General features: G+C 43.1%; 2 protein-coding genes, 1 long non-coding RNA gene, 2 other non-coding genes and 1 pseudogene across 8 annotated transcripts in view; 3 read left to right on the top strand and 3 right to left on the bottom strand.

The window, feature by feature from the left end:
• The window catches only part of TEX2 (testis expressed 2), a 98,059-nt gene extending 95,497 nt beyond the window's left edge, over nucleotides 1-2,562 (top strand). Inside the window, exon 12 of one of the 2 annotated variants that reach the window (XM_072939419.1) lies at nucleotides 948-2,562. In XM_072939419.1, coding sequence (XP_072795520.1) covers nucleotides 948-1,070 — 123 coding nt within the window. In that variant the 3' untranslated portion in view covers nucleotides 1,071-2,562. The remainder of the gene's footprint in view (nucleotides 1-947) is intronic. The other variant, XM_072939420.1, reaches the window with a different exon arrangement.
• A 620-nt stretch (nucleotides 2,563-3,182) lies between these two features.
• LOC116283788 (small nucleolar RNA SNORA76) lies at nucleotides 3,183-3,315 on the bottom strand. The gene has a single exon (XR_004193493.2). It is a non-coding gene; the product is annotated as a small nucleolar RNA SNORA76 (small nucleolar RNA).
• A 30-nt stretch (nucleotides 3,316-3,345) lies between these two features.
• LOC140686181 (uncharacterized) lies at nucleotides 3,346-3,741 on the bottom strand. The gene is made up of 2 exons (XR_012059789.1): nucleotides 3,644-3,741; nucleotides 3,346-3,432 (listed from the first exon to the last, which is right to left on the bottom strand). It is a non-coding gene; the product is annotated as an uncharacterized lncRNA (long non-coding RNA).
• On the bottom strand, nucleotides 3,517-3,585 carry LOC116283777 (small nucleolar RNA SNORD104). The gene has a single exon (XR_004193485.1). It is a non-coding gene; the product is annotated as a small nucleolar RNA SNORD104 (small nucleolar RNA).
• A 2,020-nt stretch (nucleotides 3,742-5,761) lies between the features above and the next one.
• Nucleotides 5,762-6,282, top strand: LOC140686180 (cytochrome c oxidase subunit 6B1 pseudogene; annotated as a pseudogene).
• A 9,661-nt stretch (nucleotides 6,283-15,943) lies between these two features.
• Nucleotides 15,944-27,936, top strand: part of LOC102537861 (serine/threonine-protein kinase/endoribonuclease IRE1) — a 76,780-nt gene continuing 64,787 nt past the window's right edge. For all 3 annotated transcript variants that reach the window (XR_012059788.1, XM_072939415.1, XM_072939416.1), the window contains exon 1: nucleotides 15,944-16,194. Coding sequence is in view for 2 of the 3 variants with exons in the window: in XM_072939415.1 (XP_072795516.1) it covers nucleotides 16,144-16,194 (51 nt within the window). In the remaining variant the exon portion in view is untranslated. The remainder of the gene's footprint in view (nucleotides 16,195-27,936) is intronic.

The raw sequence follows: 27,936 nt of genomic DNA, 5'->3' as shown, positions 1-27,936 counted from the left end.
CTTTGTAATGAATTTCACCTTTTGAAGAAGACCCCTATTATTTTTGCAGCGGTGTATTTTGAGTTATTGCCTTTAAAATTACATTTTTATTATTTAAAAGCTATGGGTTAAATATAACTAAAAACCCGTTTCTGGGAAGCTTAATCTTATCTCCAAAAGGAAGAGTACTTTGAACCTAGTTAGGCTAAAGACAACCTCATGCCTTCAGTATTTTCCCTTTTGTCTTATCTCCCTAGGTCCTACATTAGGGATTTGAATGGGCCATCTCTTTCAGGGGTATAGGGGTCGTCTCTTTTAGGGGGCAGACTTTGGGGCCTGGTATTTTTGAGGCAAGTTGGGAAGTTGAAGGCTAACTGCTTGCATTTCTCCCATAGCCACCTGTTTTGTTTTTGCTTTGGTAAGAAAGCACAGCTGAAGTTGAATACATAGCTAAAATTCACTTACATAAATCAGTTTATAAACAGATAGGTAAAGCACTATTCCTATCAATTACGGATTGTCCTTCAGGTCTTCACTGTAGTGAGATTTCTTTCACGTGTAGCTCTGTCTGATTCTGGTTTTAAAAAGAAAAAGCTTGCATTTTGTTGCTAGGATTTAAATGGATAAATTCACTTGGAATATGTGCTTTGGATATAATTTGGAAATACTGTGAGCAGCTTACGCCAATTCTCTTAGAATAATGTTACTTACCAATTCATGAGTAATTTTATTATATGTACATGAAATCAAAGGCTCCTTCTGCCTGAGCGTATTGTGTTCTTGTGCTCACATACTGGTGTGAGTCCTCCACACTAAATACTGTTGAGGAATCAGTTTGAAACATGTAGGAAAAGTTGTTTCATATTTTAAAAACTTGCCTAGAGCCTAAAATTACAGTCAGAACAGAGGAGGGCAACAGCCTGAGAAAACAGAGCATTCTTCCACATGGCTGTTCTTTCCCTCCACAGAAAGTTTTTGTCATGCCAAACATGGACGATGTTTATATCCCTATAATGCACTCAGCCATGGACCCTCGCTCCGCATCCAGCCTCCTGAAGGACCCACCTGTGGAGGCTGCGGACCAGCTGTGATGGGTGCAGGTCTGGTGTTCCCAGTATTAGGAAATGGAGCTCAAGGTTTGGGGTTCTTGGCTGCCATCTGGGCTGTGGCACTGGCCTTCCCTGGTGTCACAGCTTCTGCTCTCTGCCTGCCTGGGCCCACTCCACCGTCAAGTGTCCAGACTGCCTGCTGCAAAGCTCTAACTCGGCAAAGGAAACTGGAAGAATCATCAGTGGATCCAGAGATTACAGGTGACTCACACCATGGCTTTTCTACCAGTTTTTTGTGGCAGCAAAAGAGCACATGAAGAACAAAGCTGCACAACTGAAAGGCTTCCCCTTGCCTCCTGACGCCTCCAAAGCTTTTCCTCAAGCAGCCAGTGCAGTGGAATGTTCTCTCACTTATAGCCTGTGACGTAGCCCTCCACGTGCAGAGAATGTCACTGTGGTTACCTGTGTGGAGGGTGGGAATGGAATTTTGTGAACTGTTCCTTTGGTGATAAAGACATATGCATAGCAACCTACTCTTAGTAAATCGTGCGTTTTGGAAGCAACTAGCCATAGAACATACACTCGAACACTGTCAGCTGGGGCGGGGAACAGTGGGATTCACGTGAACACTGGGCAAAGCCATGAGATCAAACCATCCCCTGCCTTTTACCAACAAGCTAAATCACCTGGTTTCTAACTTATCTCAAATGTTTTCCTGAGACAAGCGTATGTGAAAATGTCAAACACTGCACATGACTGGAGTGGGGCCAGAAAGCCAGAGCCACTGTCTTTTTCCAGCTGGCACCTCCTGTGTGCTCTGGGAAGCTTTATGTAGGCATCTTAAATGCTTTAACTGGTTTGGGATGTTTTGCAAATTTCCTTTTCTGATGGCCAAAATGGAGAACTGCTCTTTAACATCTTGAGTCTAGACCAAAACTTTGCTCAACATCAAACACTAAAGATCTCAAAATTAATGTGACACTTAACATTGCCAACTTTATTTTGTGCGTTTGTGTCAGAATATTTAGTTTACAAGTTTCAAGTCTCCCTCAAATTGCATAATTTGCTTTGAGAAGTACACTTAAGATACAATTTTTAAAAATTAAAACTGCGTTCAACAAACTTTATCTTGGGTAACTTTGGACAACTTACATCTGTGGACAAAGCTAGTAGTTTTTTAAACAGCACCTTGCCTGAACATGACTTTAAAGAAGTTAATATATTGAAAAAATATTTGAACCCTTACTTGATTACTTTAATTGCACCATTAAAATATGACCTAAATTATTGGATCATTCCAGTTGGTGTACTGTTCTAATTTCTCATTGTGTAGGCCGATTTGCCTGTCAGTCCGCATGTCTTGTTAATTGGTCTTACTTTTGTGCAATAACTATAAAGGCAAAGGACTAGATGCACTACTGTGTAGCGATTACACGACTGTATCCTGTTGCACTTAATCAAATAGTATGTGGGGATTTACAATCTTTACAAGCTTGCATTGTTTCACAAAATAAAGATCTCATGTCAAATACTAGATAAGCATCTAAGTTATTTGTACTTAATCCTTAGATAACAGGGACAGGATAAACTGGGTACAGGGCACCTGGGCCCTCAGCTGCCAATAGCTGCCTGTTTCTTCGGTGATCACTGTACCTGTCCTAAGGGTCCAAGGTAGTCCTCACCACAGATGATATAAAGTAGGCAGTATTATCCTCAGTTCATATTTTAAGAAGTTCTGCTCCTGAGCTGGAATTTATACCAATCACCTACTAATTCTAACTCAGGGCCCCCTCCAGTTACTGACACCAAAGCAGTTAGACATGGTGCTTGTGAATACTTTGCCCTTCAGCACATTTCACCTAAGCCCAAGAGAGATCACTGTCGCCTAGATCTGGACTAAGGAGTGATTGTGCGTTTCTTTAGCGCCTATGTTGTGCCCCGCAATGCACATCTAACCTTCACAAAACCCTGCTGTGAGCTATCTGGGGCACATCCAAAGCAGTTGGCCCTAAATGTAGGCCACAGCCGGATTCTCATCTCTCCTCCCTGAGGACACCATCCACGCCGCACCTGACTGAACGACGTCTCCCTTAAGTTTTTAACCCTTGTTTTGGGGGTTCTTTACAGGCCCCCACCCCCAACAGTTCGGTGCCGCCGTGTGCCTCGCGTTTAAAAGGGCCGCCGCTGCGGGGGCAGACGGCCCCAGTTATGCGCGAGCGCGTGCTCTAGCGCTGCTGCCTGACCCCCGGCGCCACGCGCAGGCGCAGCGAGGGCTCAAAGGCAGCGCATCGCGACAAAGAACACAAGATACTAGCGCTGCGGTCAAACCGTTTTATTTAGATTCGGGGGAGGGTCGAAGGGCTGGAAGAACAAGTAGATCTGACATCCTCGTCCGGCCCGGGATCTGCAAGAACGAAAGCAGTGGACTGTAAGTGTGCCCGCAGGACCGCTCCCTCCCCACCGCCACCGCCGCCGCCGCCGCAGCCAGGCTCAGACTCTAGTTCGCATCACCCTCGTCAGCAGTCTAACACGTGCTTTAATTAGATGTCATCACCGCTGGCCACCCGTCCTCCGCTCGGCTCCCAGGTCCCGAGTCCCGGGACAGACAAACTCACCTCTCCAGCTTCACACTCGCTGAAAGGAAAAGGAACGGGCCCGGCTTCTACTTAAAGTAGCCGACCGGAGGTGGTTGGGCGGGCTTTACCGCTATTAGCCAATAGCAGGCCAGACTCCCGCTCACGTGACTTTAAACTGGCCTAATGATTGGCCATACTCTCTGAGTCCTCCACAGTATAGAATGGTTACACGCCAACCATAGAGATGGGCTTCCAGGAAAGACTGAGTCGCGCAGTGTCTTAAATTCTCGTTTCCTTCCCCACCTACGTCGTCAGCTTGTAATTAGTTTATCTCACTATAGTACAAAACCCCGAAACTTTAGAAACCACAGGACGCAGGTAATGCCTAGCCTGCTTGAGATATTCTGTGCCAGGAGCTAGGCTAGGAGCTGAGGAAATAAAGGTGTTAAATTAGCTTTGCCCCTGAATTTAACGTAGACTATACCGGTAGAAAAAGCATGTGTTTGAAAGTGCGCTGATGTGCAACCAAAAGCTGCCTTTGTGATGAATTCGCCTCGTGACCTTGATCACTTAGCCTTTCTGAACCTCAGTTTGTGAAAAACAGGAAAATCAAAAAAGTAAGTGTTGTAAGGATTAAATGAATTAATGTCAACCGCCTGGCACACTCTGAGTAGTAAACGAATATTTGTTTTTAAAGGATTGGTATGACGTGGAAGAATTATGTGACTGCTATACTGTAATAAATGCTAAAATAGAGCTATAAGCAGCCTACTTTGGAAGCCCAAAGGAGAGAAGGCCTAACTTTGGGAAAGATGAAAGTACTTCTAAGTACTGAGCTTATGTAGTGAGCCAGGCCTATTTCTCACAAGTGGGCAGGAAGAATATTCCCCTGCCCGCTGGGTTTGATTTACTGGGAGAGGGAACAGAAAACAGACCAGCACAATATCTGGTTATCTTTACGTCCTTTGCATGTTTTTCGTGGGAATTCTTTTCCTTTTTTTCTCTTAACTTTTAATAAGGAAAGTATATTGTTTGTTTGTTTTGTAATAATGAAAGCATTTCAGCCTGAGTTTGTAGTTGAATAAGATTCTTACCTTCCTTATTTTCTACACAGTCTTTATTTAAATTTAGAAATTCCTCCTTGATCCAAAACAGTAATTATTTTGGCAAGTGTTTTGTAACCTCTATATTGACTTTTAAAAAAGAACAAAAGGCATAGCATAGGAGCTGTGCACTGAGTGTACTGAGTGTCTTACTGAGAAATATAGCATGAAACACAGCCCTCAGACAGCTCTGAGAAGAGGTGAACTGAAGGAGATAACTGAGGGGCCAGGATATATGTGATTTTTTTTCCCCCTGGGATAAAAACATGTAATCAAACATCAAGGATGATTGCTAATCACAAAGAACAGATATTTCAAGGCACACTGTGAGTGACTGCAGTGGCTCATGGCTTGATCCTTGCAGAACTGGAATGGCAGGTAACATTTTTTTTCTTTACAATGATTATTTTTGTTACTGTTTAAACTTTTCTTTTTAATTTTGAAATTTATGACATTGTGGTAGTTTCTACATTGGGAAATGAATTAATGTTTTCTTTGTGGCCTAGAATATGATCTGCTTTTATGAATGTTCCACAGATTCTTGAAATGAAGATGTTTTCACAATCAAGTGCAGATATTGACATGAAATGTTTATTAATTCAACCTTAGTTGTAATTATATTGTCCACATCTCTGTGTATTTTATACTTGATTGGTAGTGTACATACTGTCATTGATTAATAGTGATATGTTAAGATTGTGCTTCAAATACCAAAAGCAGGCAAGGATGCAAAGCAACAAGAACTTCATTACTGTTTGGGAATGCAAAATAGTACAACCATTTTGGAAAAAAGGCTGGACAGTGTCTTGTAAAGTTAAACATACACTTACCAAATGATGTGACCCAGCAATCAGTCCCTGGGTATTTACCCAAGAGAATGAAAATTTATGTTCATACAGAATCCTATACGTGAGTGTTTATAACATTATTCATAATCGCCTAAAACTAGAACCACCTAAAAGCCCTCAGTGGGTGAATGGGTGAATGGTAAGCAGTTGAGATACTGCTATACAACGGAGTGCTACTCAGCAATAAAATAGAATGAACTATGGGTACATGGTGCACTATGAAGAATCTCAGAGGCGGGAAGGGAGCCATTTTCAAAAGCCACGATGGATTGGTGTCTTTGCTGAAGGTCACACTGAGCTTCCAGCAGCTTAGGGGTGTCTTTAGGGGTCAGCACTATGGCAGAAGGCATCAAGACCAAAATCAGGAACTCCCAGACTGCCCGCTTTGACAGCTGCTTCCTCAACCAGAACCAGACCAGGAACTGCTGGCAGAACTACCTGGACTCTCACCACTGTGAGAAGGCAGTGACTGCTAAGAGGGGGATGTCTCCGTGTGCTAATGGTACCCGTGTGTGCACAAGTCCCTCTGCCCCATGTCCTGGGTATCAGCCTGGGATGACCGCCTGGTAAAAGGCACATTTTCTGAAAAGATCTGAACTGGCTCCACCCCACCTCCTCTCCCTTTGTCCTTCTCCCTGGGGTGGTGAAGGGGAACCTGGGTACACGGTGATCCCCACCCTGGGATCCTGAATCATGGCTTAACTAATAATAAATACTCATTGGAAGAACAAAGGCTGTGTATGTGTAAAAGAGTTGGGTGATCAGGCTGGAAGCTGGGATGGAATTAGTGCCTTGACCAGTAAGAAGGACTAAATTCAGGGTGGGTTTTTTTCTTTTTCTTAATTTTTCTTTTAATAAGCTTTGACCACCTCTTTTTTACCAGACAACAGAGTGAGTGATTATACAAAATAACCTCAAGTTCCTGTGTGTGCTAAAATTTATCTGTATGTTCTCCTTTATTATCTGTACAATTTTGAAAAACATGTTTTGAACCACATGAAAATAGTATAATAAAAACTCTTATATACCCATAAAAAAGATGCTATGATTCCATTTATATGACATTCTTGAAAAGACAAAACTATAAGGATAGAGAATAGATCAAAGAGCTTTCAGGCAATTCAAGGTGTGGAGAGCATTTGACTACAAACAGCAGCACAAAGTCATTTTTTAGGGTGAGAGAAATTTTCTGTGTCTTGATTGTGGTAGTGGCTACATGACTTTATGTAGTTGTCAAAATGCAGAACTGTTTACCCAAAAGATTTCATTTTACTGTATAAAATTTTTTGACAAAAAATTAAAGTTAAAAAATACACTTCAGTCATTTTCCTTGATTGTTTCTATTTAGTATTTGTGCATTTTGAGGCTATGCTGTTTATTCTTATTATGGTTTATAGCTGACAATACTTCCATCAAGGCTTACATAGATCTATGTATAAAATAACATTCTAAGCTATTTGTGTCTTTCCTTGAGTTCTGATTTATCTTACATTAGCATTACTACTCATGTCTCTTTTTGTTTGTGTTTGTCTGATATAACTGCCTGTCCATTTTTTTTGTATCTTTTTTTTCACTTGTAAAATTATTTATTTATTTGTTTGTTTTGATTTACCATGTTATATTAATTTCTGGTGTACAGCATAGCATCCATTTATTTTCTTAACCTTTCCATATTATTTTGCTTTTAGTGTTCCTTTTATATGAAGCGTATGATTGGATTATAGTGTTTATCCTAATGTGACAGTATTTGCCTTTTAAAAATTCACTTAAAGATACATGCACCCCAATGTTCATAACAGTACTGTTTACAGTAGCTAAGACACAGCTAACCCAAGTGCCCAACAACAGACAAATTGTTTAGAAAGATGTTGTATGTATATATATACACACACATACACACGCACAAACACAATACAGCCATAAAAAAAAGAATGAAATATTGCCATTTGCAGCAACATGAATGGACCAAAAGAATATTATACTTAGTGAAATACGTCAAAGACAAAGACTATATGATGTGGCTTATATGTGGAATCTAAAAAATTATACAAATGAATGTCTATACAAAACAGAAACAGACTCACAGACATAGAGAACAAACTTATGGTTACCAAAGAGGAAGGGACAAATTAGGAGTATGGGATTAACAGATACAAACTACTACACATAAAATAGATAAGCAACAAGGATTTATTGTATAGCATAGAAAACTATACCCAATATCTTGTAATAACCTGTAATGGAATATAATCGTCAAAAAAAACAAATCACTATGCTCTACACTTGAAACTAATACGATAGTGTAAATCAACTGTGATTTTTTAAATTCTTCTTAAATTTTGATTTTGAAATATCTGCATACAAAGAGTACATATAAATATATGTATATTTATGTATACATGTATATATGTATATAAATATAAACTATATGTGTGATTTGGAGATTGTTAATAAATTGAATATTCACATACTCACCACTTAGTTTAAGAGAAATGACATCATCAGTAACTTTGAAGCTCGGTTTTTGCCCCTTCTGATTACTTTTTCCTCCCTCACTCTCAGGGAAATCCTGTACTGAATTTTGAGTTTGTCTGGTTTTTCCTTTTTTTTATACTTTTGCTTCACACATTTGTATGTTATTTAGTTTTGCCTGACTTTGAACTTTATAGGAATAGAATATACTGTATATATTCTTCAGTGACTTACTCTTTGTATTGCTTAATATTGGTGATGTTCAAGTTGTGGTGTGTGATGCAACCGGGTTCACTGCTGTGTAGCATCCCAGGACACAATTACACTGCAGTTTATACATCTCTTAGGTTAGATGTTTACAATGTCTTCTAGTTTTTAATATTTCAAACAAAGCTGCTCTGAACCTTTTTGTATGCATGCAGAAGTTCCTTTGGGGTATGTACACAGACGCAGAATTGCTGGGTAGGCCCATTTCTAACTTTCTAGATAATACCAATTATTTCGCAAAGTGGTTGCTGTAATTTGCACTCCCACATTGGCCTACAGTCTCACCAATTCTTGATATTGTCAGACTTTTTATATGTTTGCACTATGGTGAGTGTAAAATGATTTCTTTATCATTGGCCATGTCTTGTCGATTTAGGCCTCTTAGAAATGCTGAATCAGCATTTTAATCAGGGTTTATTGGCTGTAAGTGATGGAAACCCAACTCAAACTAGCTTGAGTAAATAGGGGAAGGTTTGGTTAAATCGGGAAAGGAGAGCAAGTATTTTAAGAGGAAGGACGTGGAAGTTGCCAGGCCTCTTCCAAGCTGATCTCAAGCCAGCTAGAATCAGAACCCAAGCTTGTCCAGGGCTCCTTGACTGCACTGGGGCTTCTTTTTACGTGTCAACCTTTTCCTTTTGTATTGGCTTTCTTTACAGAATGGAGACAGCTCCTGGGCCTCATACCTCCTAGCTTTGCCGGTAGAAAGGAAAGGAGTCTCTTTTTGTGGCTCTGGTTGGAGCCAGATTGGGTATAAGCCTACCCATGGGTCAAGTAAAGGTGGTCAGGTGGGTAGCTGTTTTGGTCAACTATTATTGTGTAACAAACCAGTCCACAACTTAGTGGTTTAAAACAGTAGCCATTTTATTATTTCTCACAGTTCTATGGGTTAACTAGACTTACTATCCAAAAACTGGGTTCGCCTCTTGGTGGGTGTCAAACCGAAAGACAAAACCAAGCCAAAGATCGGAGGATTTATTACTTCAGCAAGTAAGGAGAACACCTGGCATCTTACACAAAGCAGTGTCCCAGAACAGCAAAGTTGGGGAAGTTTTAAGCAAAGGGACACCCATATTTGGGAAGGGGCTTGATAGAGGAGAATTCAGCATAGAACTGGGGTAAAGTTTGACAGAGTCCGGGCTGTAGTTGATTGAAGTCACAATGATCAGAAAAGATCAACATCATTCCTTAGGTACCGAATCAGTCTGGGGTCTTAGCTTTAACCACTGCCCTCCCCACTGGGCGGGGCCCTTACTTTGGGCCGAACTCAAAGACGCAGATCAGGTTGTTCTGTATGTCCCCTGAGGAGGAGCTAGGACTCTCTTATTGCTGAACTATTGTTTCTTTCTATTGCTTTTCCTTTGTTCCTTCCCTCACTTCCCTTAAAATCATTCATTACTGAGACTTGTTCAAGGGCAAGCATCGTGGCCATGCTTAGATCACAGAATGACTCAGGCCAGTTCTCTTACATCAAGAAAGCTATGCCTGGTTCTCTTTCTCTGGAGACCCCCTATCCTATCTGCTTACAGTCTCAGCTAAGAGGGTCTTCCGTTCCATGTGGTGTTGACTGAGGTCACCGTGGGGCTTGGCTGGTCTGGAACACCCAAAATAGCTCACCTAGATGGCAAGCAGCTGGTGCTGGCTGGCAGCTGGGAGCTGTTGATTAGAACAACCCCATTCTCCATGTGGTCTGTATGTGGCTTGGGCTTCTGCCAACAAGGCCGCTTGGTTCCAAGAGGGAGCATACGAGAGAGTATGCTAAGAGGAAGGAAATGGAAGTTGCCAGGCCTCCTAACCATGGGCTGGGAAGTCTCAGAATGTCACATCTGGTCAAAGCCAGTCACAGGGCCAGTCCAAAGGGAAGAGAAATAGCTCTCCCTTTTGATGGGAAGAGCAGCATGTGCATATATGGAGGGAAAATACTGTTTGGGGCCATCTTTGGAAAATCGCTACCGCAGTAGATTAAAATGATTGGCTTCGCCTGGGCAGGTGCACATTAGGGGAGAGTCAACGCCACCTGGCATGACTGCCCCTCTTACAAGGTTGGCCCTGATTCCTGCTCGCTTGCTCCCTCCGGGGTCTGGCAGTGATAACAGCTGAAACCAAGCAGGTCCCAGGAATTAGGGAAGTGAAAGAATGCAGAAACAGGAAAAGCAGTTAAACAAGAAAAATAAACAATTAAAAAAAAAAACCAGGGATAAAACAGAGTCCTGGTTCCTTTTCAGGGGATACACATGACAGTCTGACACATATCTTTGAGTTGTTCTACAGGAACTAAGACCTCGCTACCCACACCCAGGTGGAGGACGGTGACTGCATGCAGAACACAGGCAGGTAGACCCCAGAAGGATGATTAAGATTCCTGCAACTTCACCCTACCTCACCGCCAACCAATCAGGAGAAAGTCATGCCCCCTGCAGCCCTCACCCCAAATGTTGCCTTTAAAAACCCTTCCCTGACAGCCATTGAGGAGTTCATGTCTTCTGAGCATGAGCCACCCATACTCCTTGCTTGGCGCCCTGCAGGTAACACTGTGCTTTCCTTCACCACAACCCCGTATCAGTAAATTGGCTTTGCACCAAAGCGGTCAGCGAACCCAAGTTCAGCTCGGTTACACGGTCCCTTGAACACAGTAAACATTTGATAACTTGTTGTTGAATTCCTTCTTCTGAATCTTCTTGTTTGTGTAACTGTGCTGGTCAAATGTTTTCCATTCTGCCTTGACAAGAAGATCTCTGGTATTAGCCCTGGTTCCTCCTTCCTTTTCTTGCTGTCGATTAAGACCTAAACACACCCTTGTTAACAGTCTCATCATGTCTCTCCAGTGCCTGTCTTTTGCCCTAACGCTCCTGAAAGGTAACTTCAGTCCTGCCTCACTCTGCTGCCTGCCAGAGAAAGCCCAGCCTGACTCCAGCGCCCCCACACGCCGGCCCACCCTGCCTGCCTGCCTCATCTCCGCCTGCTCCTCCTTGCACAAGCCCAGCACAAGCTAACTGATGAGTCTGCTGGGGCTCCCACAGTGCTTTCCTTTCTCCCTGGAATATCCTTCTCCCTGTCAGCTCTGACTAAAGGCCCAGCCCAGATACCACTTCTTCCATGAAGCCCTCCCTGCTCTACCCATCCCACTCCCTTCCTTCTGCCAGACCCATCTCTCTCTTGAACACCATACTTCTGTTTCTGACTTTATTCTCACCTTCTTTCACTTTTCATAGTTGGCCCTGTACATTGGTTCCCTCTGCACATGTCCTACCACCTTTGGTATCAATCCTTTGCACTCAGGAGCCCTCGATGATACTTGTTGAAAGAATGAACGAATATATGAATGAATGGTAGCCATCCCTGTAGAGGTCAGAGAGGAGGTCATCGGCAAAATGAAGCTGATGAAATTTCAGCTGAAGTGTCTTTCTGCTCTAAAATTTGGTTACGTCTGTGAATGAGCTCTTAGGAAGAAGGGAGAGAGAGAACAGGTAAGATTTATATCTCGAGCCTTAAGAAACCCAGTCTGCAAGGAGGAGAAAGCAGAGAGACAGGAGGAAAGCCAGAAAGTGGTAATACCCAAGGAGGAGAAGTTCAAGAGAAAAAGAACTGTTCACCTACCTGAACTGAAGAATGGCCCGGGGTCAAAAGTGAAGGAAACCCACCGGGATTTTACAGGAGGAAGAACATTTATGAGCTGCTTGAGAGAAGTTCCCAGAGCACTGTGTGGAAATAAGCCAGACCCCAGGGGATGAGGAGGGACTGGCCAGTGAGGAAGTGGAGTTACTGTGAGAGGTCGGCCATTTCCACATTGGCACCGAGCTAGCCCTTTGATAATATGAGTATACGACAAGCTGGTGCCATTATGGTGGCGTATAGACTTGGCACAGATAGGTGTAAAATACAGCAACTCAGACTGAACTTCCTCCCAGAGCAGAAACCCCAGGGGAAGGAAAACTCACTCTTCTCTCCCAGACGGCTGCTCTGTTCTTTTTGTTGGTGGTTCTTTCGCACAGCCAACCCCCAGGTGAGATGAGGAGACTTAACGTGTTATTTGAAGTAATACTCCTTATCACTACATATTTGTACAAACTTCTGGTGGTTAACAGTATTCCAGGGACAGGCCAATCAGGGCTCCTGCCTCACTACATTTCCAGGTTACATAGTGGTACCTTGTCATCATGCTGGCGGAGGGGAAAGAGTAACTACAGGCTAGTGGTGGAATGTGTTGTAGCATCTGTAGTTGCTTTGACAAACTCTGAAGTTACATAGACAGAGTTCTAATCCAGGTTGTGCCTCTTACGAGGTATAAGTTACCTGCCTAGCTATTAACCTTTTAAAATTTCAGTGTATCATCTGTAAAATGGGGTTGAGAACACCTAGCTCACAGAACTGCTGTGCGGATGACGTGATGGGCCTTTGAAATGTGCGTTTGCACTTTTCCAAACAATAGCCAATAGCCAATAAATCTTGACTGGGATAAGAAACAATCGTTTTTGCAGGACAAGAAAGTGTGCAGTAGGTTGGCTTCCGTGCTAAAGAGAAGTTCTTCAGAGAGAGTGTCACAATCTTTTCAAATCCAGTCATCCGAGAACAGGAAGAAAATTCTATTTACCTAAGAACCAAAGTGCTCACGGCAACAGTGGCGGCTTTTAAAAATTTTTTTCCCTTAAAAAATTAGGATGTGAAGGAGATAAACATTTAGCTTGCTACCAGAGACTCTTGCTTCCTCGTTTTACTTATTTCTTAACTACCCCCTACATGAGCTGTAAGTTCAAGTGTGTTTGGGAGCAGCTGCTGCAGCAGCAGATCACAAAAAAGAAGTCAAAACAGACTTACTGGTTAAAGACACTGTCCTTTGAGACAGTACAGGAGCTTTCAGCCATGACCTCCCCTTCTGGTTTTACCAGCTTTTCCTTTCAAGTCTCCTTCAAAAGGAACTACCCTCTCACTAAATAGCCATCTGCAAACCAAGCTCACAATCATTTTTAAATGAAATTTTGAAGGGTTTTTAGACAGAATTAAGACAGGCACAGACTTTGGAAGGCTGGATCATAATCTCTTCCACTAGAGGGCGACATTTGCTAAAATAAATAAAGGGGATTAATGGCCACAGGAATTAACACCGGACATTGTGAGTGAGCTGGATTCCAGGATCTTGGCTGCCCTTATCACCTGCGGAAACTGGAAAACCAACAGTCTCCACCCCACAGGGCTCCACCCCTGGAGATTCTGAATCAGTAGAGGGAAGAGGGCATGAAAAGGTTGGAAATCTGTTTTTTAAAAACTCTCCAAGTTTGGGAACCACTGATTTAGAGAGAAGTGAAAATAAGATTTTAACTCACTTTCTCCCCCCACGCCCCTCCTCCCCCCACCCCTGACATATTCAGGTCCTGCCTACTCCAGTTTTTGTTGGGGGCAAAAAAAAAAAATATATATATATATATATATATATATATATATATATATATATATGTATGTATGTATGTGTGTGTATACACATATATATTTCAACCTTAGTGGAAAAAGAGGGCTTATCTTTACACCAAGACTATGACCTTTGCCTTGTTTAGAAGATGCTATTTAATACAACTTCCAGAAAGGTCATTTAATCCCCATTTTCAGGTGTTTTATATGGGCAGGTCCACTTAAAAGGCACGCTACAAAGTATTTCCATTTCTCTCTGTTTTTATCAGTGATGCCCGCTTTTGCTTCATCATAAGCAAAAAGCTGTGTAAAACAGTACTTGACTATGGAGCAAGACTCTGGTCAATGCTGCCATAAATAAAACCAGAGCTTATCAGTAAGTCAAGTGGAGAAGTGCACAAGACATGTGAACTGATTAAGCATAAGAACCACCTAACTGGTGCATAAGAAATTCTGAAAACATGTAACAGTGTGGTTAAGGCTTGGAGATTTGGTCTGAGTACAAGATAAATATCCCTACCTGGCCCAGGGTCCTTGGAACAGAGTTTTTTTTCCTTATTGGATCTTTAAAGTTGATTTATGAGTCAGATTGAGGTAAGCATTCCCCTTTGTGTTTCTTCTGCTGTGCTTACACGATCACAGTGACATTTTGAATTGTAGAAGGGCTGCTAGAGTTCCAGCAAAGAAAGTTCCCCTCCTAGACTTACTCTACTGGAGAAAAATCACTAAAGAAGGGATGTGAAAGCAGCGTTTTCCAGTCAAGCTTCTCTTTTAACTCAGCCCTTACAGATCTTGTTGTCAGCTTGCAAATTGGAGCTCTCCCACTACCTGTGGGCTCTTCCCTGGACACTTGGGCCACACTGCTCAGGAGTGAAGGAGCTTCTGTTTCTGCACATCCCTCATCAATTCCAAACCTCTCCATTTGCATTCAGACATGTACATAACACTATTCAAAATGTATCTACCACTTTCACAGTTGCCAACACTTGTCCTTCTCTTAAACTGGTGTATTGGATTCTCCAGCAATGGCGGGGGTTAGTCTCTTGACTGTGATTCAGGCATATTAGGTTGGGAATGGGGAACTCTGTTGATGGGATTTTGGTTTACTATGAGCATTTCTGCCTGCTGTAGTGGGTTAGGATTGACTCACATGCACTCAGACCAGACATTTGGTCAATTCCCTACTACTTCTTTGTTTTCTCTATCATTGCTTACTCCTTTCCCCCAAAACTGAAAAAAAATCTTAAGCTGTCATGTGACCAAGTCAGGAAAATTAAGAGAAATTGCTATCCTTGTTTTTCCTCCTAGCATATAGAAATGTTGTGTTCTGAACCTTAGTTTACTCTCTTGTTACAATGTCCTCTCTCCCAGCTTCCATCTCAGTGTAAAGCAGCAAGGGACCGAATGACCAAAGAGCTGCCTGGCTCCTTCAATTAGGTTAATAGCCCATAACCTTCAAATAGACCTTGTATGAGTCCTCAACAAAACCATTCCCTAAAATGAGTTGTGACACATGTCAAGCTTCACAAGGTCACATCTACAAATGCCACATAAACACACATGACACCAGCAACTGAAATGATTTCTTTCCTGGCTTGTAATTTTTGGCGAATGACTTGGCCATGGTTATTCCAAAAGGAACTGATGGCTGTTGGATATGATTGGAGGGGAATTTCTGAGGGCAAAGAAAGGGAAGAAAGGGACCTTCGGACTAGCTGAGGCGCAGCTGGAGGACCCCTGGGTTGTGAACTCAGAGACAGCCGGGCGCAGAGCAGAAGCGCCGGGTTTTCTGGAATCCCCTGCCAGCTGTTGACCCTCGCTGGGGGTGGGGTGGGGGGTCGCCGACGATTCCACCGCGGCAGGACGACGAAGTGGGGGCTCTGGATACTAGGCACCGCCAGTTTCCAAGTCTTGCCCCTGATCAAGTCTGACGCAGCGGGTACCTCGGCGGGGTCAGTGGGACTGCTTGGGGCAGAAAATGCGCCGGCGTGGCGGGGTTGCTGGCTTTCCCCAGCCCTCAGACAAGCTCCTCGCCTCGATCACTGAGCGCCCTCCGGCGCGGAGCGCAGAGGCCTGGTCCACCTCTGCCGCAGCCGCGGCTGCAGGACGCAGGGCCAGTCGGAGGCCAGCACCGCCCTTAGCACCGCCCACAACCCCGCCCCTCCCACGACAGCCCCGCCCCCAAGCTTGGGCCTCTCCCAGCCTCAGGCCCGCCCCCAGCCCCGCCCCGCCCCCAGCCCCGCCCCGACCGGAAGAAGCGCCGGCACCAGGCACTTATAGGGTCGGGAATGGGGGTGCCGCCACCGCCTAGTCGGCTCTGCGTCCGCTGAATCCCGGCAGCCGCCGCGTTGTCGTCGCGGCGCCCCCGCCCGTCTTCTGCCCGCCCGCCTGCCCGCACCGCCCCCTGGAGCCGGCCGGCCCGGCCCGGAGCCAGGGCCGAGTCCTCGCCATGGATGCCCGGCTGCTGCTGCTGCTGGCGTTGCTGCTGCCCGGCCCCGGGGTGAGTGACCGGGAAGCTTGGGGTAGGGGACAGCGCAGGGCGGACCGGGGTCCGAGCCGGGAGCGTGGCGGCGGCAGCGGCCCGAGGTCTGGTGCGCCTCGCCGGAGGCGGCGCTGGGCAGGAGCGACGGCCTCCAGACCGGCAGGAGTGGCGGCCACGGCCGGCCCCGCCGAGGCGTCCACCACCCAGGGGCCTCGCTGGCCAGCGCGGCTGTCACCAGCAGCGCCTCCCGGGCCGCGTGCTCTATGTTGCAACTTTGTGTCGCTCTGGCGGCATCTGGGAGTCTCCAGAAGGCCCCGGGTCCTTGGGAGGCGGCCCCACCTGCCGGACCCTTCCCACAGGTGGGCGCCGGCTCTGCCCGGCGGTGGCCGAGGAGGAAGGACCTACAGGGCCTGTAATCAAGGGGAAGGGAATGTCTTGCGTTTGTAATCCTCGTTTAAACTTTTCAAAATGCTGTAACTTTGGGAAACGAATGCAACTGGAAGTGGGCAAGCATTTTCACCCAAGAGCTTGACTCTTCTTACCTGCCTTGCAGGTTTCTTGGCTGTGGAGGCAGCGGGTTTCCTTTCGTGCTGCAGGACTTCGTTAGGCAGGTTAAGCGGTGAGAATTGGACTCTTTTTCAAGACCCCCATACGGGACAGCGGTGAGGCCGCTTTAAAACTTTAAACCAAACACTGCCTCCTCACGGGAGAGCGCCGTGGGGTTGTCCAAAATGTCTTTTCATCTTTTTCTGGAGGGAAGAGCCTGGTTTACCTTTGTTTAACTATTTCAGTCCTTCACTCAGGCTGTGGATTTGGACTGGGAGGACATTTTGTGGACAGACTTGCCTTTTTTTTTATTTTGGTTGGAAGAACCTAAATTAACAAGTGTGGTTTTTTTTTTTTTTGTAACTATTGTTCAGGATGTGGGTATGGCACATTGGAGCAGGTCCTGTTTAATGACCTCCACTGTGTACTCTTTAATATGGTGTATCAGGTACCAGGTGGCCAGGTGGAGAATTGACTTGTGTGTACCTGAGTACCACAGCATGAACTCTTTGGAGGTTATGCATTTTAGGTAAATAATAGTCCATGCTCTTGAGATAACAAGAATTTGGAAGCAGCTGAAGTAATACTGGGCCACCTTTTTCAAATTCAGGGTTTTTTTTTCCTAAAGGAAAATTTGTACACACTTCACGATAAAACTCATGTAAGTTAAGTTTTCCTTCTAATTTAAAAAAAAGTCCACCTTTACAACTAGGGTCCAATTTTGAACTTGAACATTTCATCTTGGATTGGTTAACTGCTGCCTGGCGTCTGTTCACAAATAAGAGTATAAAGAGAATGACCAAAATACATGACACAGAAATCAATCATTTCATATCATCCGGACCCAGGTGTACATGATTTTCTTTGCCACAGCTTTCCATTTGCTGTTCTTTCACTGGATTCTAGTGTTTTGGGTTATTGAATAACTTTGTCTAAAGAGCCAAAAAATAACTATTTCCCTTTTGTTGGGACTGTAGTTTCAGTTCATGTAAATATTTCCTAACTGTATTTAGAAATCCAAACTTCTCAGAGTTCATGGTATAATAGTCCAGACCCTTATCAGAAGGTTATGTTTTAGTGTTAACTGCTTTTTAGGGAAAAGCTCAGACTTTCACTCCCAAAATTGTCTACCTGTAAAAATTTTGATCCCCAAACATAGAATTATTGTTTTAAGATTCTAAATGTGACCCAGTGCAGAGCTTGCAGTTAAACTAGGCAGCAGTGATGTGCAGAACACACTACTGGCTGTAAAATCAGACAAAGCTGAGTTGTTTCTGGTCACTGGCTAGCTGTGCCCTCAGAGTCTTAGAGGCTCAGTTTCCTGACCTGTGAAATGGGGACAACTAACACTTGTGAAGGGACCTGGTGCATCATCGATAATAATGTAAATTCTCCTTACCACCCTGTAAAGGTGTTTTTTTTACTCTAAGACATTATTTTTTAAATGTTATACTGTGCCTCTGCAAAGACTATTTTCTTAATGATATTACTTTTTGATTGATGGAGTAACTAGTGCATTGGAGGCAGTATTGTGATTTTTCTTCAGTGTGTGTCTGAGCCAGACATTGCTTCATCCATGAACTGAGACTCTACACTGCGGGATCCAAAATGCAGTTACATCGATGTTCTTAAGCACTTTAGACTGTGTTTTGTTAATCCAGAATGTGCTGCTTCCACCAGTGAGTTTTCCCCTCCTTGCTAGACCCGGATCTTGTGCCTGATGTTGGTTTGTGTTGCATCATTGCTGTCACACCATTGCTGCCCTGGGGTCCTCATTGTTCGGGTGCCACTGCTCTTGGGTAGCAGAGACCTGTAGCCTGTGAGACAGGATGCTTTCTTCAGCTATACATACACTTGCTTTTATTCAGCTGATGTTTTGGTTTTAGAGGGGAATAAACAACGTCACTGAGAACTGCAGACCACGCACTGCGATGATCATCTTGAGACACGAGTCTTAACTAGACATGACCTTGTTTATCACTTATTCTGATAGTTATCACCTCCATGAATTATCCTAATAGGAAATATCAGGTATTTATACAGGAGCCAGGAGGAGAATGTTTCATTAAGCTCACCTCCTCCAGACTGCTGGTCATGAAATTAGACTGTAGTTGTGCACATGGGTTTGTGTTGTTTCATTAACTTACCTGCCCACTTGGCTTTCCCCAGTAGTATAGCTTCTCAGAGCACAGGAGAATATGTGTGTGAGAGTGATTCTTGAGAAAGTTCAGCAGTAGACCATATTCCTGAATATAAAACCAGTGAGCTACAATGTAAAGGTTTCTTCATGTCTGGACGGAATGGCACCACCTGCACGGGCCTGGGGGATGTGGTTATTTGCCTGCCACCAGCAGTGACTCCATTTTTCGGGTTGAAGAATCACTGAATAACTGTTTCATTTTCATTAGAAACCTCTTTGGTTTGGAAATCCAGAGTAATCTTTAGGTTCTATATTGTGTGTGTTTCAAAATGATCAAATCTCCTTAAAGAGATGATACAGGGAAGAAAAGCCTAATGTGTCGTTTTAATGGATTCAGTTTTTATCATGCACACATAACCCGGGGCCTGTAACCTAGCAATATGATTAGAGTGTGATGCTGGCTTAAAAAATAGGGACAGTGAATCATAGTCTGTGAATAATAAACATGCTGGTTGGCTCTATTTCCCAGGGGCTGGGGATTTTTGTTTTTCAATCTTTATCTTTACCTATATCTCATGTTGGTTTCAAACTTCCCTGCCTCATGCTCACAGATACTTAAATGAATGCAACAGACCAGATACAGAGTGAGAAAAGTAGAATTAAAAAAATAATCCCAAAGTCCTTGCTTGCATTATTAAAAAAGATTTTTAAATTACTTTTACACAGTCTCGGCACCACTTCTGATTATCTTAGGATCTTTGTTCACGTAAAAACACGCAGCGAGTAAAACCATGTGTTCTGTATTTTTGTTCAGTTTTTTTTCCCCCATAGAACCTTTCCTATAACCTGTTAGGAAGTGTTTGAGTGCACCACTGTATTTGTCACTTTGAGTAGCACCTTAGTAAATTATCATCCACACAAAAGGCATTTGAGCTTTCTGTGCCCAGCCCTGGATTAGGGACTGGGGTCATAATTGACCAGGGTTGATGTGGTAATAAGCCGTGCTTTACCCTAGTGATCACCCTGCTGGGGTCACCTGGGTTGTTTCGAGTTTTTCTACTATTATAAGAAAAGGTGGATTTTCTCTTTTTTGAATCTTATGTGTTTGGTGCTTTCTGTATGATAACATGGGAAGATTTGAAAAAAAATCTCAAAGTAGAAATGCTATAAAAAAATTTGTTGTAAGAAAGTTAGACAGCATAGTCTAAATTAAAAAAAAAAACACCCACAATAAACCTATACTTATATTACCCAAACATTACCTCTATTAACACTTTCTTTAATTGACGTGTAGTCAGTTTACAATGTTGTGTCAGTTTCTGGTGTACAGCATAATAGTTCAGTTATACATGTACATACATATATATTCCTTTTCATATTCTTTTTCATTATAGGTTACTACAAGATATTGAATATGATTTCCTGTGCTATACAGTATAAACCTGTTTATCTATTTTATGTATAGTAGTATCTGCAAATTTCAAATTCACAATTTATCCCTTCCCACTCCCTTTAACATCTTAACAGCTATATTGACATATAATTCGCATATCATACAATTCACCCACTTAAAATGTACAATTCAGTGGTTTTTAGTATATTCACAGAATTATATAACCATCCCCACAATCAGTTTTATGATATTTTCATCATCACTGAAAGAAACTCTGTATCCATTAGCTGTCATTCCCCATTTCCCAAAAACCTCCCAGTTCCGGTAACCACTGATCAAAATTCTCTCTCTCTAGAGATTTGTCTATTCTGGACATTTTGTATAAATGGAAGCGTATTACGTGTGATTTCTTGTGTCTGGCTTCTTTCACTTAACATAATGCTTTCAAGGTTCATCCGTGTTGTAGCATGTGTCAGTGCTTTGTTCCTTTTTATTGATGAATAATATTCCATTATATGGATATGCCCCACTTTGTTTATCCATTCTTTATCTGATGGACATTTGTGTTGTTTCCCCTTTTTGGCTTTTATATGAATAACACTTCTGTGAATATTTGGGCACAAATTTTTGAATGGCTGTGTATTTTCATTTTTCTTGAGTATATACCGAGGAGTGGGGTTTCTGGGTCATGTGATCTAACATTTTGAGGAACTGTTCTCCAAAGCAGCTGCACTATTTCACATTCCCACCTGCAGTATGGAAGGTTCCAGTTTCTCTACATTCTCACCAGCACTTGATACTGTCTGTCTTTTTGATTATAGTTGTTGTCCTACTGGCTGTGAAGTGCTAACTCCTTATGGTTTTGATTTGCATTTCTCTGATGGTTGATCTACTAATATCTAGAAATAATCCTTCCAGATGTTTTTTTATGTGCACATATTTGCGTAGATGTTTTTCTTCCCCAAACTGGAATACATTATAAATCTTTTTGTGCTAATAAATTTAATTCTACAACATTATTCCCACTGGCTGTGTAATATTTCTCTGAATGGGCATACCATATTTTGACCACTCGACCATTTAGATACTTTTAGGCTGTTTTTAATTTTCATTACTATAAACAGTTATGTTAAACCTTATTGCTAAACTCTTGAACTATCTTAATTGCTTAATTATTTCCTTGGGATAAATTCCTAGAACTGGAATTTCCTGGTCATACGTGCTCTTTTACAGCCCCCAAGCAATACTGAATGTTTTAAAAAGCACAAAACTAACCTTAAATTGGTTTCATGATAGCCATTTTACAGTAAGTATTTTAGCAGGGTGGATTTTAATTCAAGTGAAAATGGAATGTTTAGGTTTTATTTTGCTTATATTTAGAAGACCTGAATAACCAGAACAGTATCCTTATGACACCTTATGTACCTTGAAGCTACTGGGAGAATGTTTTATTCTAATTTGTTAATAACTTGTTTGCAGGGTCCTCTGGCCTGCAGTGGTTTCAGATCAGCTTTCTAGCAGATGTGGCCCCCGTGAGCACCCTGAAATACCTCGGGATAATTCTGTGAGTTTGGTTTTGAGGGTAGGCCACCCACTACAGACAAGATTCTTTCGATATTGGTTGTGAGGCCATTTAAAATTTTACCTCAAGACTGTAAATCAAAAGTTGACGCATTGGTTGTCGCTTTTGGAGGCCGCAGTTCTTAAAACGCTCATCTGGTCCATACAGCTGCTTTTCCTAGGAAAATTAAAGTACCACTTGACAATAAAGTGAAATGTTTGGTGGTGTTTTGTTTTGTTTTTCCTACAAACGTACCTGAACTTATTTATCCAAAAGAATGTTGTTTCTTTCAAAACAATCACCCCTTCAGGGTCAATGTTCATGTCAAACAAATCAGTCCTTTTTTTTTTTTTTTTTTTACTGAAATCAACTTTAAAATGAAAAAACGGGGGCAGGGTATAGCTCAATGTTAGATCACATGCTTAGCATGCACAAGGTCCTGGATTCCATCCCCAGTACTTCCATTAAAAATAAATAATAATAAAATAAATTTTTAAAAAACAAAAAAAGGAACTCTGAAAAAGCAAATATTTATTTTTAAGCCGATTATCCTTACACAACTTAAAACATTTCCCAATTTCTTCCAGTTCTTGCTTGAATATAACTTTGATATGGTCCACGCTGAAGTTTTGATCTAAACTGTTATTACTCAGCTTGATTACACAATTTATCGAGGACACTTGGATTTTCGGTTGTGTCTAAAAACCAGTAAAAGACTTTTTATCACGTAGAGGATTCAAAACTATATTCTTTGAAGGGGATTTCCAAAAAAATTCCAGAAACATTGTGGACAGTGGGAGCTCGTCTGGATAAATGTATAGCTTCCCATCACAGTTATGTTAGACTCCTTGAAGCGATCTTGCTGGTCTAGTCCATCGAGTCTTAGTAATTTCCCCACCTGACCCCCACATAAAGAATAGGGTGTACATGCATCAGTAACAGTGGGAGCACATTAGAACCTTTGGGAGTAGTATTTGGGGGCACATACTACCCTCGCTCAGGCATCACCCTGCCCTCCCAAGTTGAACTGTCACTGCTCTGCTGTGTTCCTGGAGCAGACAGATGAGGAAGCTGAGGCCAGAGAGGGCTGGTGACCTGTCCAAGGTCATGTGCCGGTGGTGGAACTGAACCTTGGATCTGATTCTCCTGCTTCCCTGAAGGAGCAGCCCCCTCAGTGCTATGTTCTGGTATGTGTGTTAGAACAAGTAAGTCCTGCTACCCCAGTGACACCTGAGGAGCGGCCACACCATGATGCAGTGGGAGATGGCACCTGGAGAAGGACCAGGAAGAGGAGAAGGTAGATGTTCCTGTAAGCTTCAGAAAGTACTCGGAAAATGCTCTCGTTCCTCCCAGGAGAGTCGCAGCCTCTTTCCCTTTGTTTCAGTGGGCGAAAGATGCAGCTTTGAGATGGAAAGGCTGCCTTCCCCTGAGAATCTCCATCAGGGACATTGACCATTTCCAATGCTGGAGCCAAATCCAGCGATCATGGGGAGAGGGCAGGTTCAGAGGCTCTTACACCGAATTACAGTTTAAGCTCATTTCTTTGCTTGAGGTCTAATAATATCCAAGCAGGTGCATGTTTTTCAGTCAGATCTTGCCCTGAAATGTTTCTGAAATAGCAAAACTGAAAGTTCATGTCTTAGACGCCTTTAACCAAAGTTGCTCTTCCATACTGCAGCACAGCCTTCAGCAAGGGATCCTGAAAAGACAGAACTCTCTAGTCATCACGCTGGGTCTGTGATGTTTGCCTTTGCAGAGGCCCACACCTGCCACAAAGTTCTGGCACCAGGAAGTGGGTGTGTGACTCTGGGAAGGAGAGTGGCCTTGGCCCTTGGACCGCAGTGGAAGAACATAGGTTAGCTCAGGTGGGTCTCAGGAGAGGGCAGTGAGGGAGAGAGGAGGGGGCTGGGAAGGTGCCCGCGTTGAGGTGGCACTCTTCTCTTGCTGGCAGGGACCGAGTCTTTCTTACCTTTGCATCCTGCAGGGCATTTAGCACAGCGAGGGGCACGCAGCAAGTACTGATTGGATTTCTCTTTGAGGCTCTTGAAAACCCATAAAATAAGGAGCTGTCTTTCATCCTCAGGCAAGTGGGTTGTGAAGTTGTGGCTGAGGGGAAGAAGATCTTGCTTTAGCTGTAATCTGTATTCTTTAATGGGATCTCATCGATAGCATTTCTTTCTACAGAATGAGAGGAGCTTCCTGGATACTTGCTTGGGTGGACATGATCCCTAGTGTATGGTGCTCTCTTGATGGGCTCCCCTTGTCAGTCATGAGATTAATTTTCCCATTGCCAAACCCCAGAAGATTAAGTAGTCTGTGATTATTCCAAATCAGTTTCATTTCTCACGAGCATGATGTTTCGCCATTAAAAAATAAACCTTGATCCAGGGTTGTCCTCTTATGTATGTATTAAACATGATTTCCCTAGTTAGTAGACAAATTTTATAATTATAATTCAAAACCACCGCTTCCCCCGGTGGATGATATTCCCCCTCTATTTCAGATGAGGGAATAATTGTTTGTCTAGGCTGCGGAAGTGTTTGTCATGGAAACCGGATTTTTTCATACATTTTCTGAACAAACAGTGCTGTCACCTAGAACCTGACGCTGTCATTGATCTCCAGTTGCGTTAGAGGAGTTTGTGGACCAAACTAGCTCTGATCTCTTTTCTCTTAAAGCAAATGATCCATGACTCCTCAGGGGGCTCTAGGAGTGAGAAAAACACCTGTACAGGGGCCACAGCTGCAGCCAGGAGTGTGTTATTTGAGGCAGCGCTCCTCCAGCCTGGCTGAATGAATCACCTGGAGTCACCTGGAGTCCTTTTTAAAAACTATGCCAAGACCCCACCCCAGATGAATGAAGTCAGAATCTCTGAAGGCCAGCATTCTTTCTCTTAAAAAAAAATTATTTTTATTAAAGCCCAGATGACTCTAATTTGTAGCCAGGTTGAGGCCATCAATAATTTCTGTCCCCTCTGGTGGGGAGAGTATAGCTCAAAGTGGTAGAGCGTATGCTTGGCATCCACAAGGCCCTGGGTTCAATCCCCAGTACCTCCTCTTAAATAAATAAGTAAACCTAATTACCTGCCCCATAAAAATAAATTAATTTAAAAAATAATGATATCTGTCCCTTCATCCTGGACAGAGCCAGTGTGTCCCCCTGTGCCCTGGACCAGACCCAGGCCAGCTTTGGGCTCATTTTATAGAGAAGTCAGGGATTAATACATTTTGCTAGTTAGCAACAGAACTAAGAATAGAGAAGCAAGCATTGCGTGTTTTCTAATATACTATATTGCCCAATTTTAAAAGACAGATGGATATTTGTTCTTGGAGTACTAACTACTGAAATTGCTTTTTAAAAAATCAGCTTTAACTGATAACTGGCCTTCAACTGAGATAAACTTAGTTATTGAATTCTAAGATGTTTAGAAGTATTTAAAGTTCCACTTACGCTTACATACTTCTTTTTGCCTTCTGTCTGTGTTAAGAGGCCTAAGGAATCAAAACAATATTGTTTTTCTAGGTTGCTTCAATTACCTGGCAGGTAAAACCTCCTCAAGTCTGAAAAGAACCTTCTGTAGCCAGAGTGAAGTAGCCAGAGGGACTGGGTATGGAAGAAATTTGTGGAAGGATTAAGTTCGAGAGTTAAAGTACTAAGAATGAAGCATATAAACAAAAAGGGACAGGGTGAGAACATGTATGTTGGAAGCAAGTCATGAGAGGGTACAGCTGGTGATGCTCTCTTTCCCCTTTCCGGGTGAGAGCTGGATATCTGGGTATTTATCAGCCCTGCAGCCTGAAGGGTTTTTATAGCACATGCACAGTTGAAAGGCGCCACGGCAGATGGCCGGTCACCTGTCTCAGCCCCTGCACCAGCCTTCGTTGTTACTCAAAGAATCCTAATAGCTGGTTCAGAAACAAGAAGAAACTCACTTCTAAAACTCGCATGGACTGAGCTGAACTAAATCTAAGCTCTGCTGGAACCATGTTGACAAACGTCAGTAGAATTGGGAGGTCACTCCTTGAAGACAGCCTCAGACCTAACAGTCGGGTCAGCTCCAGGCCCAGAGCTGCGTTTCCCGACCCAGCTTCATGCGGAAAGGAAATCCCGAGTGGCAGCTGTGCTTCTCAAGTCGGTGGACTGGCGTAGTCTGTCATTTTAGTTGTTTCAAAATGCAGTTTATAGGTACGGTCTTTTGTTTTCATACATGTTTTGACCCACACATGAAAATGTATTCTTTCAGAGAGCGGAAGCTGAGAGAGGAGGGCTTAGGTACTAGCTCCCTGGGAGACTTTGGACAAATGAGTTATGTGCCTCTGTTTCTTCATTTGTACAACAAGGCCATGGAACTAGAAATCTTTCAAGTGGGCTTGTTTCTAAATGTCTTCAAGTTAGGAACCATTTAGGTTGAGGGGATGAGTCACCCAGCTGTATCATTTCACGTTCCCTCTTACCTGGGTCATGGAAGGTGGGAGGGCTGCTCTGCCTTGAGCCCCCCAGCTTCCCAGCTCCTGATGTAGTAGATTCCAGCTGTTCAGCCATTCATTCATCCACCAATTTTATTGAGTACGTATTATATGTTTGAGGTGTTTGAGGTGCCTGGGACACATTAATGAACAAAGTAAAGACTCCTGCCCTCATGAAACTTACACCTACTTGGCGGAGACAGACAAGGAACAAGAGCATGATAAATACATAAATATACAGAATGTGAGAAGGTGATAAGATTCTGTGGAAAGAAGGAAGACGTGGAGCAGAGCAAGGGAGACGGGGGCCTGGAAGGTGCTGCAGCAGTGGGCTGTCGTCTCACCAGGTAGGGCTCACCTGTCCCACAGGGCCCAGCCCGAGCGTGGAGCCTTCCCTGCCGGCTGTGTGCTCTAGACGCGAGCCCTCCCGGAGCTCAAGGCTTGGTGTCAGGGTTACCATACAGGTTTGTCCTCCAGTTTGTTTCTCAGCTTATCTTCAGAAGGGCTGGTGCTGACTACTCATGTTTGTTTGAAAATCCTGGGCAAATAGGAGGTTTTGAGTATAATTGTTGTTGATTTTTAACAATAACATAACAAGAGAAAGTTTAAAATTCTGTCAGGGTAACCCCCATGTCTCAGGGGACAGAGCCAGCAATTCTTTGATTTTTGTGGTGGTTCTGCTCCCAAATGCACATGTGGTGTTTATCAATATATATGGTTGATATAGTATATATACCTTTTTTTAACAAACAGAATTAGTTTTTTTTTGTTTTTTTTTGTTTTTTTGTTTTTTTTGCTGTGGAAGTATTTATAAGATATCCAGATAAACTGAATTACTACAAGAAAGGTGTAAAACCAGTTTCAGGGAATCTGACCTCGAAGGTACCACCTCCCTCTGAACAATCCAGTGACCTTATCCAATTGTTCTGTTAGGGTTCACTTTCCGCTTGCTGTGTTCTAGTTTTGCAAAGAAGAAAACGGTTTCCTTTACACACAGAGATTAAGGACAAGTTTATCTGTAGTTTTGGTACTAGAACTGGGGACCAAACCACAGTTGCTTCTAAAACCAACCCTAAGTCACCTTTATCTGATGATTCAGTACTTGGAAGTCTCTGGGGCTTTCGGTGCCAGAGTAAAGTTCACTCACTTATCTGATTTGTGGTTTGGAAGAGAATAGAGATCTCCCTTTCAGTTTAGGAGGTGGTTGGTTTTAAGAGTCTACATCAAGTATGTGTGCTTGGGAGTCACCCACCTCCTCCCGCATAACGTTAGTCGATTTCTAATGGTGTTTCTTTTCCCCACTCCGAACACTGAAGTGAATCAGATTATTACTAATTTCCAGTGTTGCAATGTTGTAAGTGGAGACACTGGGATGTTGAAAGACCACGATTGGGAATGACTGTGTTCAAAGGCATCAAGACTTCTAAACTATCAAATTCTTATGTGAGTCTTGGGCATGTTTTGATTGGTTGGGGCCAGAGGAGCCTACAGTAAAGGGTGGGGAGAGATGGGGGCCTGGTAAACCATAGATCATCACTCTTCTGAGCTAAAAGGCACATCTAACCCAGTTTTCTTGCTTTATGGAATTGGAAACTGATGCCCAGCAAAATGTAATTACTTACCCAGAGCCTGTACAGGACACATATCCCTGTGC

Source organism: Vicugna pacos, chromosome 16 (assembly GCF_048564905.1).
Source record: "Vicugna pacos chromosome 16, VicPac4, whole genome shotgun sequence".
NCBI lineage: Eukaryota > Metazoa > Chordata > Mammalia > Artiodactyla > Camelidae > Vicugna > Vicugna pacos.
Note: the sequence above shows the minus strand (reverse complement) of the source record. Positions and strands in the feature narration are given on the sequence as shown.